Source organism: Puma concolor, chromosome B3 (assembly GCF_028749965.1).
Source record: "Puma concolor isolate L17-30 chromosome B3, mPumCon1.1.hap2, whole genome shotgun sequence".
NCBI lineage: Eukaryota > Metazoa > Chordata > Mammalia > Carnivora > Felidae > Puma > Puma concolor.
The window spans coordinates 6,578,329-6,590,751 of record NC_141672.1 but is presented as its reverse complement, the minus strand read 5'-3'; the positions used below and the strand labels follow the sequence as shown (position 1 = coordinate 6,590,751).

Sequence of the window (12,423 nt, the reverse complement as noted above, 5' to 3'; positions counted from 1 at the left end):
TCACCAGCAGGCCTCCCACCTTCACACAAGGTCTGCTCTCACAACTCCTGGAGTCTGAGGCTTCTGGTTACACACTACCACCTGCTGAACACCTAAAGAAAACCCTGTGTGCTGAACATCTCATCTCAAGAATACGATGTAAGTATAATGTAAAAAAACCTAGAAAACCCAAACCCCGACTCTGCAGAGGAGAACCAGCAGAGGCTCAGAAAGACTTCTGAACAAACCCTGTTAAAGCAAGTTAAAGACAGAAAGTAATCTGAACAACTGGTCGCTGTGAAAAACCCTTGACCGAGAAAATACGCTGCGAGAAAAGAGCATGGGAAGTTATTTTTCTGACTTTTAGTCAACAACAACCAAGGAGACAGAGAGACAAACACTAAAATAAAAACTGCAATAGAGAAATCTACCTAAAAGAATTTATAATTACCAGAAGTTAGTACCAGTGCTGCTTTTCTTTCAGAATTAACATCCTAGAGCCTGAAGCAAGACATGCTACTGAAGCGACTGTCAACACTTTTCTGGGCCCTTCCCCCCAGGGACCGGGGGTCATCAGCAGAGACACACAGGACCATGTCATGCCTGCACTCACGCTGCTGGTGCACCCGGAGACAGCGGCCAAGAACTGTGGCCTGCAGACCTTCAAGCCAGCAGTCAGCTCAGAAGAAAAATAACGAGTTTCAGGGTCAATGCCCAGCCGCAGGAAAATAACTTTAAGTGGGAAGCCATAACTAAAACCTGCAAACCAGGTTCTGGAAAATCTGGACACCCTCAATCGGTACACGAGCGTTTGTGATATAGAACATATCGAAACATGTATGTTCTATATCTATATGTTCTATAGAACATATAGAAACATACGTTTCTCTGGGAAGAGGGTTCTCCCATGACCCAGAAAAGGTTAAGAGCCACAGTGCCCAACAAAACAAAACCAAGGACACGTCACTGTAACGAAAATGTTAACAACGGTGGGGCGCCTGGGTGGCTCAGTCGGTTAAGCGACCGACTTCGGGCTCAGGTCATGATCTCGAGGTCTGAGAGTTTGAGCCCCACTGTCGGGCTGTGTGCTGACAGCACAGAGCCTGGGGGCCTGTTTCGGATTCTGTGTCTCCTCCTCTCTCTGCCCCTCCCCTGCTCATGCTGTGTCTCTCTCTCAAAAACAAACATTAAAAAAAAAAAATGTTAACAATGAACTGATGTAACACACTCCTCGCTCCCTCTCCCCGAGTGCCAACGCACTGATGAAGTGATCTCCTAAAACGGAGCAAAAGCCCCACACCTGACCCTGGAACAGCAGGAGGAAGACACACGGTTTGCCGCTGGGGTGAGAAAACCCGACCTAACAAAATCACGGCAGTCCGACATGAGCGTGTGTGTTTCCTGTGGATCCCGAAGACTGCCGTGAGCAGCGAGAACCTTCTACAGCCAGAAAAGCGGCTAGACTCGCGGCGTCACTTTTTAAAAGACAGCTACGCAAACACCCTCCGCCCCGCAGCTGGACCCTCCCGGCTGTCACAGCGGCTCGCCCCCCTTTCACGCCGCCTGTGCTATTCCAACCAGCACTGAAGGAAAACCACTCGCTGGGAACTGTCCCACCAAATCGCATCGGGATGCAGTTCCACTTTGTGGTGACTCCCTTCTACTGTCTGGTTTACTAACGTGAAGTGAGTGTCCCGCGACTGACCGCGGGGTCGGGAGGACAGTGTTCGCCACACGCGAAGCCGTCCTCCTCCCGCTGGAACAGGCACACGCGGCAGCCCGGAGGGTCCCAGGACAAACTGGGCCGTTTTCCTGCGGCGCCAGCCTGACTCGACGGTACGTCACTTAACACGGGTTTTAAACTGGAGCCAACACACAGACGTCTGGGTCAACTGTTGGTGTTTCACAACGAGAAAGCACAGTCATCAACAATGACGACAAAAGCATGAGACTCCGAAAATCAATTTTGAGCTTGCAATGGGTCACTGTGAGTGCAGTCCCTGGTCTTGAGGGAATACTCATATCCGTGGCCGCTAGGGCTGCTTCGGACAGAAGGTTAAGAAGAACTAACAGAAGGAACGGCAGGCAGGTGTGGGGGAGAAGCAATTTAGAACAATAAAAAACGGAAACAACTGAGCGACGCGGCCTGAAGGAACGAGATGCAAAATAGACACAAATGGAGGGAGAATTTCTGCAGCCAACGCTGCTGGGTCAAGGGCCGCACACGGATCAGCGCGTGTGGTTGGTTCCGCAACCCTGCAGTCGGGCGCGGCACTATCCCGTTTTACAGATGAGGAAACAGGAGCACAGACACACGCCCCAAAGAGCACCACCCCGGAGCACACCTCCCCGATTAGCACGCTGCACCGGATGCGGGGGCTTCAACCGAGATGTCCTTGGTGCTCCCCCCAGACGAGACTGTGCTCCTAAGGCCTCAGGCACCGAGGCCCGGCGCCGCACGCGTGCTCTGGCAGAAGCCCGACCTCGGCTGGCTGACACCAGTTACCCTGAGAAACGGGGCTCGTGCTTCTATCCTACAGATGCAGAAACAAAGAGGGGCAAAGCACCTATGGCTGACCCCCAAACGATGCAGGCGATGGGGTGCTGACCCTCACCCAGGCGAAAATCGACACAGAACTTTTGACTCCCCCCCGAAACTGAACCGCTAACAGCCTACGGTTGGCAGGAAGTCCCACTGATAAGAACAGGTGATTAACATATATTTTGCAGGTTACACATTATTTGTACATATATAAATATACGTGTATGTATACACACATACATACGTACACACACACACAGCGTTGTCACAATAAAGCTGGAGCAAAGGAAACGTTACTAACAGAATCCTGAGAGAAAATACAGACACAACACCGTGCTGTATTTATCAAAAAGAACTGTGTATGAGTGGACCCACGCCGTTCAAACTGCGCTGTTCAAAGGCTCGCTGTATGTCCAAAGTATATTTAAATAGCAAGTGAGATACGGAATCTGGGTTTCAGCTCAAGTTCATCTCACTAAAAAGCTGGAGCTGTTTCTGTTCAGGCAGGCCCCAGGCATCCAGTCATTAGTCAGGAATGATGGTGAACTCTGGTATCATGCAGGTACTTGAGATGCTTTGTTCTATATATAAACACAAAGCAAGATTTCTCGACCGTAGCACTACTGACATTTGGGGTCAGAAAAGTCCTTGTTTGGGGGCTGCCCTCGTACAACATAGGAAGTTGAGCGGCATCCCCACTGGCCACGTATCAGGTACTGCGGGCCAGGGGCTAATTCTTAAGCTACAGACAAAGGGGAAACTTGGGGCCAGAGTCACTCCCTCGTCTCAGCTCCAGAGGGAACCACGACACCGACTCTGACCTGTCGGACGGCCGTTCGACGGGAAACGAAAGATAACGCCAGCCGAAATGCCAAAACTAAGAAAGGAGTAACCAGGTGTAATTCAAATGTTCACAACCTTACACACCTTTTTATAGAACGCTTTCACTTAGAACTAATTAAAATTAATATAATATATGGCACACTTTGAAAGACACCAAAAACTCAGCTTTATGAATTAGTAAATTAACTGCCACTATGATTTAGTAAAATACATGTGAACATATACACGGAGAACCCACAAAGAGCCTTTCCTTTTCTGGGAAAATTGACACACGGAGCAGCTTTTCGTATTAGATACATTTTAAAGCTTCTCAAGTTCCACTGTAACCTTTCCTTTTCAGAAAAGTTTGGTGACTTTCCTGATTCAGGAACAAGCACTGCTTATATCCACACCGGCCACTGATGAAGTCAGATCCACTCAAACCGTACTTCAGTGATATTCTGAACAAAGAGAGACAGTGGACTAGAATTGCAACGCCTTTTAACTTAAAACGCGCAATGTTTACGCATCCGTAATAAAATGTGAAGTAAACACTTCTGCTATCGATTTCCCTTTCCTTCTCACTCTTCAACGTACATTTAAGCGGTAACCAGCCACTCACCTGGATGACCTTATAGAAGTAGGCGTACTGCCGGGCTGTGTTCTTATACTGGCTGAAGACATCATGGATGGCTTGTGTGGACTGAAGGTCCCGAACTTCATCCTCTTCAAAGTAGAGAGGAGTGTCATATTCGCTGGGGAGGGTCTGAATGTAGGGCTGCCAGAAAGAGTTAGGGTCGGCTCGCTCACACAGCAGATGAAAGGCCAGTGTGATATTTCCCATAGCTTGAAGAATCCGGTCTTGAGAATATAAGGGCCCTGAATTAACCCAGACGTTAACAGCGTTAAGTTCCACAGAGTACCTTAAAAGGTATTCATTCAAAATATATATTCAAGGTACAGAAATAACCGGAAAGCCTTGTAATATTTAAGTTAACATGCACCTTTCTTCCGAAGATTAAAAGCATGGAAAACAGTATGAATTTGGTGGACTATTTCGCTAGTTTGAGAAAACATCCAAATACGGTGCTTAGAACTACAAAATAAAATCTCGTATTTTTATCGTTTGTACTTTGCCTTGAACGAGTCAGAAATTATTCTCACCCAACACTGAATTTTTAGCAGATTCAACGGTCATTAGTAATTTTCGTGGAACCCACAAAAATAATTCTTCTGCCTAGGAGGAAAAAAAATACGAAAATCATAGAATCATCAAAACATGTAACAATCGTCAGCCCAAACTTCATCTATGGTCAGAAACCCAATTACACAGGAAATACTATTGAAGGCTGCATATTAGCACTTCATCTTTAATCATCAAATATATTTAAAAAAATTTTTTTTTCTCAACGTTTATTTATTTTGGGAACAGAGAGAGACAGAGCATGAACGGGGGAGGGGCAGAGAGAGAGGGAGACACAGAATCGGAAACAGGCTCCAGGCTCTGAGCCATCAGCCCAGAGCCCGATGTGGGGCTCGAACTCACGGACCGCGAGATCGTGACCTGGCTGAAGTCGGATGCTTAACCGACTGCGCCACCCAGGCGCCCCTCGAATATATTTTTAAACGTAAGCATTTATGGTGCAAACAAACAGAAGCAGGGTTTAAAATCCTACTTCCAACAGAAACACTGACTATACATACTGAGAAAACAAATAAAAAATGGGACTTTCAACTTTACAGCAAACATAGCGATTTGGGGTGGCGCACAAAACTCTTAATTCTTTGCTGTACTTTTAAGTTCTAAAAACAAAACAAAATTTCTCTCTCCAACAAAAACTTGACTCTGTCAATATGAACTGTTCTTGCCATTGAATTTCTGAGGCCAGAGTAACATTCCTTTCTCTGCATGCTTGTCTTTAAGAAGCACAATGAGGGGCGCCTGGGTGGCTCAGTCAATGTAGCATCTGACTTCAGTTCAGGTCATGATCTCACAGTTCGTTGGGTCAAGCCCTGCGTCGGGCTCTGTGCTGACAGCTCAGAGTCTGGAGCCTGCTTCGGATTCTGTGTCTCCCTCTTTCTCTGCCCCTACCCTGCTCACGCTCCATCTCTCTCTCAAAAATGAATAAATGTTAAAAAAAAAATAATAATAATAATAATAAAGCACAATGATAACCAGCAAACACACAAGTCCCTAAGACATGTTTTGGTTTACTGAGTTTCTTCTCCAAAGTGTTACCTCATCTTTTGCCAACACGTGAGGTCTCTTTTTGGTACGTTCTGCATACGTATCTATGTTGCTTAAAACGTGCACATAGCAGTGCCCTGACTGTGGTAATGACATGGGTGTATGCTTATGCCCAACCCATCAAAATGTAAGCATTAGATACGTGCAGTTTTTTTAATCAATTAGACCTCAATAAAACTTAAAAAAATGCACACAGTGAAAACAGACCACAGCTGAGATACTCGGGGTGGCATCTATACAAATGATGCTTCTCCTCTGATACAAGAGAAGACCGTGTGACACCCTGGTTACAAGGGGCCTCCTCCCAATGTCAACCATTTAACTATGTTTCCGTGTGTCTCCTTCCTTACTATAGATTATAAGCATCATGAAGGAAGAGACCTTGGGATTTTTTTTTTTCCTTTGGAAGGCTGGTATGGTAACGAGCAAGGGAGGATTCACATACTACACATTTAATAGTGTCAAATAAACCAATCTACGTTGTATCACTGTATCAATGAAAGGCTAAGTACAACTTGACCAAAAATGTTGCCTGAGGTTTGAGGGGCCCGAATAAGTAACAGTCACTTCCTCCATGCACGTTCTGAACCCACTGAGAGAGACACAAGACTACAACAGATGGTCACCCAAAATATCACCTACTGAATCCCAGAATTAGACAGACTCCCCCACCTAGTTCCAGGCAGAACTGGAGCCCCACGGGCCTCCCCACGTGCCGCCTGCCCCTGTAAAGCTTATAGAGCAGAGAGAGCACAGCGGAAGGGATGCACGTGGGCAAGCAGCTCCCACCAAGAAAGAGGCCACGGCCAGCTCCTTCGCCCCAAGTCATCAGATTAAGCTATGCCTCCTGAGAGAGGCGAGTGAGGGGCAGAGAGAGGCGAGTGAGGGGCAGAGAGAGGCTGGGAATGTTGGGGTGCAGCTGCCGCCTTCATCTGGAAAGAATGACCCAGAGCAGAGGAAAAGCATTTGTCCCTTTGAGCAGATTGTACTGCCCTTCCTCCTTCCCGTTCAGCTCTCGCCGTGAGGCTTCAGCAGGTGGCACCACCAAGCACTCAGTCACCTTCGCCAGAAAACCAGTAAGCACCCGACACTGCCCGCCCTCTGCCCCACAGCCACTCTATCGTAGGCCCTGTGGGCTCCCCCTCCTAACCAACCTGAGCCCACATCCTTCCGTTCAAGTCTTGAATCCTTTGAGGCTTGTTCTGTGACCTCCTAACAGAGGCTCTGAAACATGAACTGACTTGCCCCAGGTCACTGGTTAGCAGCGCGGCTCCCAGGGAGGACGGACAGGAAGGGGCTGCCTCGAACACGGGCAAGGCTCTTCCAGGCCCCCGGTCAGCCTGGAGACCCCGCAGCAGGTCACAGTGTGCTGGCTGTAGGCTGCCTGTTCGCCTAAGAGGTCAGGGCAAGCCCAGACACCTGACTGCACGTCCCGTCCCCACACGGCAGCACAATCCAAGCACACGGAGGGCCCCCCGGACGAAGGGATCAAAACTCACCTTGATGTCTCTTGTTGCTCTCAAACCAAAGCCCTCTTCTTTGAAGTTGACCATTTCAAAACCCTCGACAGAGGCTCCATTTTCAGAGGCCCACTTCATTAGGTCGGGAAAGTAATCTTCTCTTTTTCCATCAAAAGTAACAGACAGACCTGTATCAATTCCATGTGTTAGAAAACAAGAGCTACGTTTAGGATCTATGGTTTTTCCTTCTGCTCTCGGAAACGAAAAAAAACACACACTGGAAATAGTGATAACGCTCCAATCTTGAAATCAAAACTCATCACCAGAGACAGGTGGTCACCGCACCTACAGAGGCGACCATTTTGTGATGTACGGAATATCCAATCCCTATGTCATACGCCTGACACTAATACAATATCACGTCAGTTATGCTTTAGTGAAAAACTTTAAAAAGAAAAGCTTAATAAATAGACAAATTGGCTTAAAAATTTTTAAGTACAGTAAATTGGAAAAGGCGGAATTCATACAATGTTCTCTGATTACAGCACAATCAAATTGGAAATCAACAAAAGGAAAAGATCTCGAAAATCCCCAAATAGTTGGAAGTTAAATGGGACACTTCTAAATAACACACGGGCAAAAGGAGAAATCGCAAGGAAAGAAAAACAGAACAAACCTAATCACCGAACAGTCCCAGTACATAACCTAACCAGTGACAAAGAGGCGCGTTACGCGCCTAGACCCCTGGCGGTTACAGGGATGCGCTTGCTGTCACAGGACTGCTGACTGAGGAGCTGCAGGAGGCGAGGCACTGGCAGGGGGCGCAGGGGCTTCACCACCTCAGTCGTAAGAGCAGCCCCCCCCAACCCGAGTGCAGCGTGCCAGGTCTCATCCACAGCTCTGCTTTAGCAAAATCCCCAGGGAGACAGAAACCGGCAGCTGGCACGGGCACAGGAGGCGCGTGCGGGGCTGGGCGCTACAGGCCTGGTCCTCAGAACGCAGGACCAGACGGTCTTGCACAATTCTGTCCAATGATCTGCATGAGGTGGACCATACGTATCACCGCAAATAAAACAAATGTGACACCGTGTTTCTAAAAATTCAAGCGGCCTGATACCATTTGTGCAAATTTTGAAGATACCACTTACGACCATGTATTTTTATGGGGTTATGCGTGAAGTGGAAACATATTCTCAGCAAAGAGCAACTCCAGAGGGCAAGAAGGGAAGGCGACAGAAGCATGGGGCTTCAGCTCTGACTGCAGCGTGTATTTCTCAAAAACAATGAAAACAACACACGGGATGGAGGGAGGGACAGGGTCAGACCAGCAGGTGGCAAGGGGGGGAACCCGGCTTGGGGGACTGATCCAGTCCGGGTGGGAGATTCTTCGGCGCTGTTGTGTTATTTTTTGGCCTTTTCAGCGTGTTTGAAATATTCAAAGACCTGAAGAGCCATGCTTTTTTCCAAAGCCGGGAAGAACCACATTTGGTGAATGAAGGGAGAGCAACGGGAGCTTCGAAACGTCAGGCGCAAAAGGCGCGGAGTCCAGCCCAGGCGCCCGCACTCACGCCACCGGGACACGGTCAATGGTCCCCTGGGTCTGTGAAGCAGGACGGCCAGGGGCCGTGCTGCACCACGGTGGACACGCAGGAGACTCAACTGTGTACGGACGCTCTCAGACAGAAGTCCCTCTTCACCGAGAACCCAGAATGCTCTCACCTTCGTGTCGGTCGTAGTTAGCAGGTTCTGCCGACAACAGACACTCAGGACGTACAAAGCTTGTTCAGCTATCCACTGGGTGAACTGGGATCAGCACAGTCTACCACTTGGTGCAAATAAACACATCGTAAAGGAACCTGTCACCATCTGGGGCCCGAGACCATCTAACCTAAAGCCCGGAGGTTCGCGGAATTACACAGGACAGCAATAAAACTACCACTACGGAGAGCAAATAAAAAAACAAACCCTCTTGTGATTCACCTTCAGGGCAATGTACAAAAACGGGGTCTAAGAAGGTTCTTCTCACCCTTTAAAACGCAGGCTCCTTGTGTTTTTCCCTGCTACCTCCCATGTGGCCCTGCATACCAATCTTTTATTTTTTGTGCTTTATAGAACTAAGACAATAGGCATATTGAATAGGCTTTTTCAAACTGACACTTGGCCCTGTCGCCGGCCCGGCTGAGAATCATTAAGACACCTGCTGAACACACCCTGTAAAAACACTGCTTTGGATATACAACTTCGCCTCTTATTTAACCAAGATTTGTTTGAGTTCATTGTTTGACTTTGATTAGTGCGTATTTGTGTGTTGATCACTCATGGCATTGTGTACCGACCTCAAACCCTAAAGGAAACACACTACAGAAAAACAAACGGCTCTCAACAGAGATTTCATAAAATACAGACAAACAAAAGTCGTGTCATCTTAGCCCCTGCATATGAACACTTTTCCCCTACAGCCGAACATTCTCCCTCCTTCCAAAGCCGGCAGCCACACCTCAGAATTGGGACAGGTCCTGGGACAGCTGCCCAGCGCATCTCTCCCTAACTCCGGGCCCCTTCGCAGTGACCTTCCGCAGGCAGGAATGACGCCGGGTCCTTCACTGCCCTCATAAGCTTTCTGACCTGTGCCAAGTCCCTCCGTGATTTTATTCAAATACAATTACCGTTCTAGAAAATGTACCTTTTTGTTTTTTCCGTATTTTCTCGACGAGAGACCGGATCTGCACGTACTCCTCCCATTCCTTCCCCGGGCCGGGTGCGGGGCTACTGCACCCTGGAACACAAACGTCACGGCACTCAAACACTGTTTGCTTTCAACTTACCGGTCAGGCTTCAGCACAAAGAAGATTTGGGTTTTGCTGCCACTGCTGCTTTACTTTTAATTTTTTTTTTAAGTTTATTCATTTGTTTTGAGAGACAACTGAGAGAGAGGCAGAGAGGGAGTGCAGGGGAGGGGCAAAGGGGGGGGGAGGGAGAGAGAGAGAATCCCAAGCAGGCTCCATGCTGCCAGTGCAGAACCCAACGTGGGGCTCAAACCCATTAACTGTGAGATCGTGACCTGAGCTGGAACCAAGAGCTGGACACTTAACTGACACCCACGTGTCCCTACCATTTTTTTAAAGTAGGCTTCATGCCCACCGTGAGGCTCGAACTCACGTCCTCGAGGTCAAGAGTCGCACACTGCCCCCCAACTGAGCCAGTCAGGCACCCCCCTGCTGGTTCACTTTTAAAGGACAAAGGTACCACAGCCACGATGATAAACGTGACAGGTATAAATCAGGCGTACTTTTCAAAGCATATAAACCCTCTGAAACCGTCCACATGCTTATTAACCTGGGGCCCCGAACCTAAGTGTGAGCACTGAACTTGCACTGACGGATGGTCCCCAGAATACACCTGTACGTGGGGAAATCTAAAAAGCTAGGCTATGATGCAAAACATTTCCCTTTCCCTAAAAACTCTTCTAGGGGATTAAAAAAAAAAAAAAAAAGGCAACCTTAAAAGTCAACGTTTCTTTCTAGTTAAGCCCTAGAACAGTGGCTGTCTGAAGGAACCAGTTAAATCGGACATAAGGACAATTACTCAACAAACATTTCACACCCGTGTGTAAGGCTCTATATTAAGCACGCTCTGGAGGAGTCACAAAAGACACAGCACAGTCGCTGCTGAAAAGGAAGCTGAGACTCTGCTGGAGGGGCCAGAAGCGAAAGGCAGCACTCAGACCGGTGCCGGGCGTTTCTGGAGGCTGTGCTCTGGGCACCCGGCCTGTCAGCGAGCTCTTTCCTCTTCGAACAACTGTAGGAGTTTAAAGGGAGCGCACTCTTCCCACGGCCACCCTCGTCTTCTGAGGAAAGAGTGTCTGTGGTGAATAACACCACCCAGCCCTAACCACGTGGACTCCTAACTCTTACGGCTAACCAGTCACTCTTCCATCGGCAAACACCGACGGAGGCCCCGGAATACAAGACAGGGCCTGTCCACAAGCTGCCCGCCGTCCGGTGGGGGACAGAGGAGGCAACGGGTCAGCACATCAGGGCTCTGCGGGGGCCCACGCTGTCCACAGGAGCACCCAGGGTGGGACCTGACCCGACTCGCTTGCTACCTGCTGCTGGCAAAGGAGAGACAGTTAAGCGTGCGTTTGGGGTTTGGCCTGTCACATCATCTGAACATACAAGGAAAAGGAGGCAAACGTAGGTAGTTAATACAGGGACCCCAGCCAAGTTTGAAACCTACATAGCACCAATTTAAACTCACAGCGAAAAAAGGAATTTACCGATTTATACTAACTTACTAAAGCAAGTACAGGCACTTAATAGATACTTAATGTCCTTGAACCAAGAAATCGGAAAACTATGACCAAATCCCTAAAACTAAAGGGGAGCCATTCTGACGAGGGAGCAGAGTTCCAACGGTTTGCTCTCCGGGAGGCCCGCTGCACTCGCCTCGCACTGCTGTGGACCCCGAGGCTCACAGGGCTTACGCGGCCTGTCCACGGTGGTCGAGCTGGTCCCTGCCCACCGGGACCCAGGGGAGCCCCTGTTGTGGGCGGCTGCGCTAGAGAAGCTTCAGGTACACGGTTTCACCAGGGCCTCATTCCTCCCTACCCGCTGTCAATATCCCAGGTTTATTACAGCAGGGGAGAGTGGGGGTCAGAGCAGTTCCAAAAGTTGCCCAGCTCACGTGGCTAATAAGCCAGGATTTGAACCCCAGCCTGTCCCACTTCCCGCCTCGCCAGCCCAGAGACTGACCCGTGTGGCCTGAGCATGCAGAGCGGAGAAGCCTCGCAGCCCCGCGTGAGGGCGGGGAGGCCTGGGGGGAACTTACTCTGTAACAGCTCACTGGTCAGGTTCAAGGTTTCCTTCGGCGACACACTTGCTGTGGCACCAGTGCCCGATTTCTGCGTTTTCACTCGACTCTTCTTACCCATTTTCTGACTACAGAGAAGACAGAGAAAAGGCAAAATGCATTACGTTTCCAAAGAATCAAATCAAATAATGAAACATGGCACAGCAGCGGCTTAGCCTCGAGATGCTAACATTTTACTTCATGTGCGTCACATCCTCCAGTTTCCTTCCAGAAAAAGAGATGTGTGACAAGTATGAATATTTGGAGGCTCTCAAACAAACAAACAAACGAAAAAATCACTTTACTTTCTGGAAGAAAAGTTCCTTCCTTTTCACCTACAAAAACCATAGTAGAAGCAAATGTTACTCCGGAACTTTTTCAAGTGACACATTTTACCGTGCACGCTCCAATGCTTACCCCCTGACACTACACAGAGAAAGATTTTGTATCCACACGTGTAGCACGAACCACCATACGGGCGCAAAAACCTATATTCTCTCCCACTTTGCTTTAGAAGAATCATC

The 12,423-nt window shown here is 48.6% G+C and overlaps 1 protein-coding gene across 1 annotated transcript in view; it reads right to left on the bottom strand.

Annotated features, from left to right (window-relative positions):
* The window catches only part of SETD3 (SET domain containing 3, actin N3(tau)-histidine methyltransferase), an 80,290-nt gene that overhangs the window by 53,178 nt on the left and 14,689 nt on the right, over window positions 1-12,423 (bottom strand). Inside the window, exons 2-6 of the mRNA XM_086708838.1 lie at window positions 11,879-11,988; window positions 9,735-9,827; window positions 7,091-7,239; window positions 4,508-4,580; window positions 3,966-4,222 (exon numbers count right to left, since the gene is read on the bottom strand). Coding sequence (XP_086564964.1) covers window positions 3,966-4,222; window positions 4,508-4,580; window positions 7,091-7,239; window positions 9,735-9,827; window positions 11,879-11,981 — 675 coding nt within the window. The 5' untranslated portion in view covers window positions 11,982-11,988. The remainder of the gene's footprint in view (window positions 1-3,965; window positions 4,223-4,507; window positions 4,581-7,090; window positions 7,240-9,734; window positions 9,828-11,878; window positions 11,989-12,423) is intronic.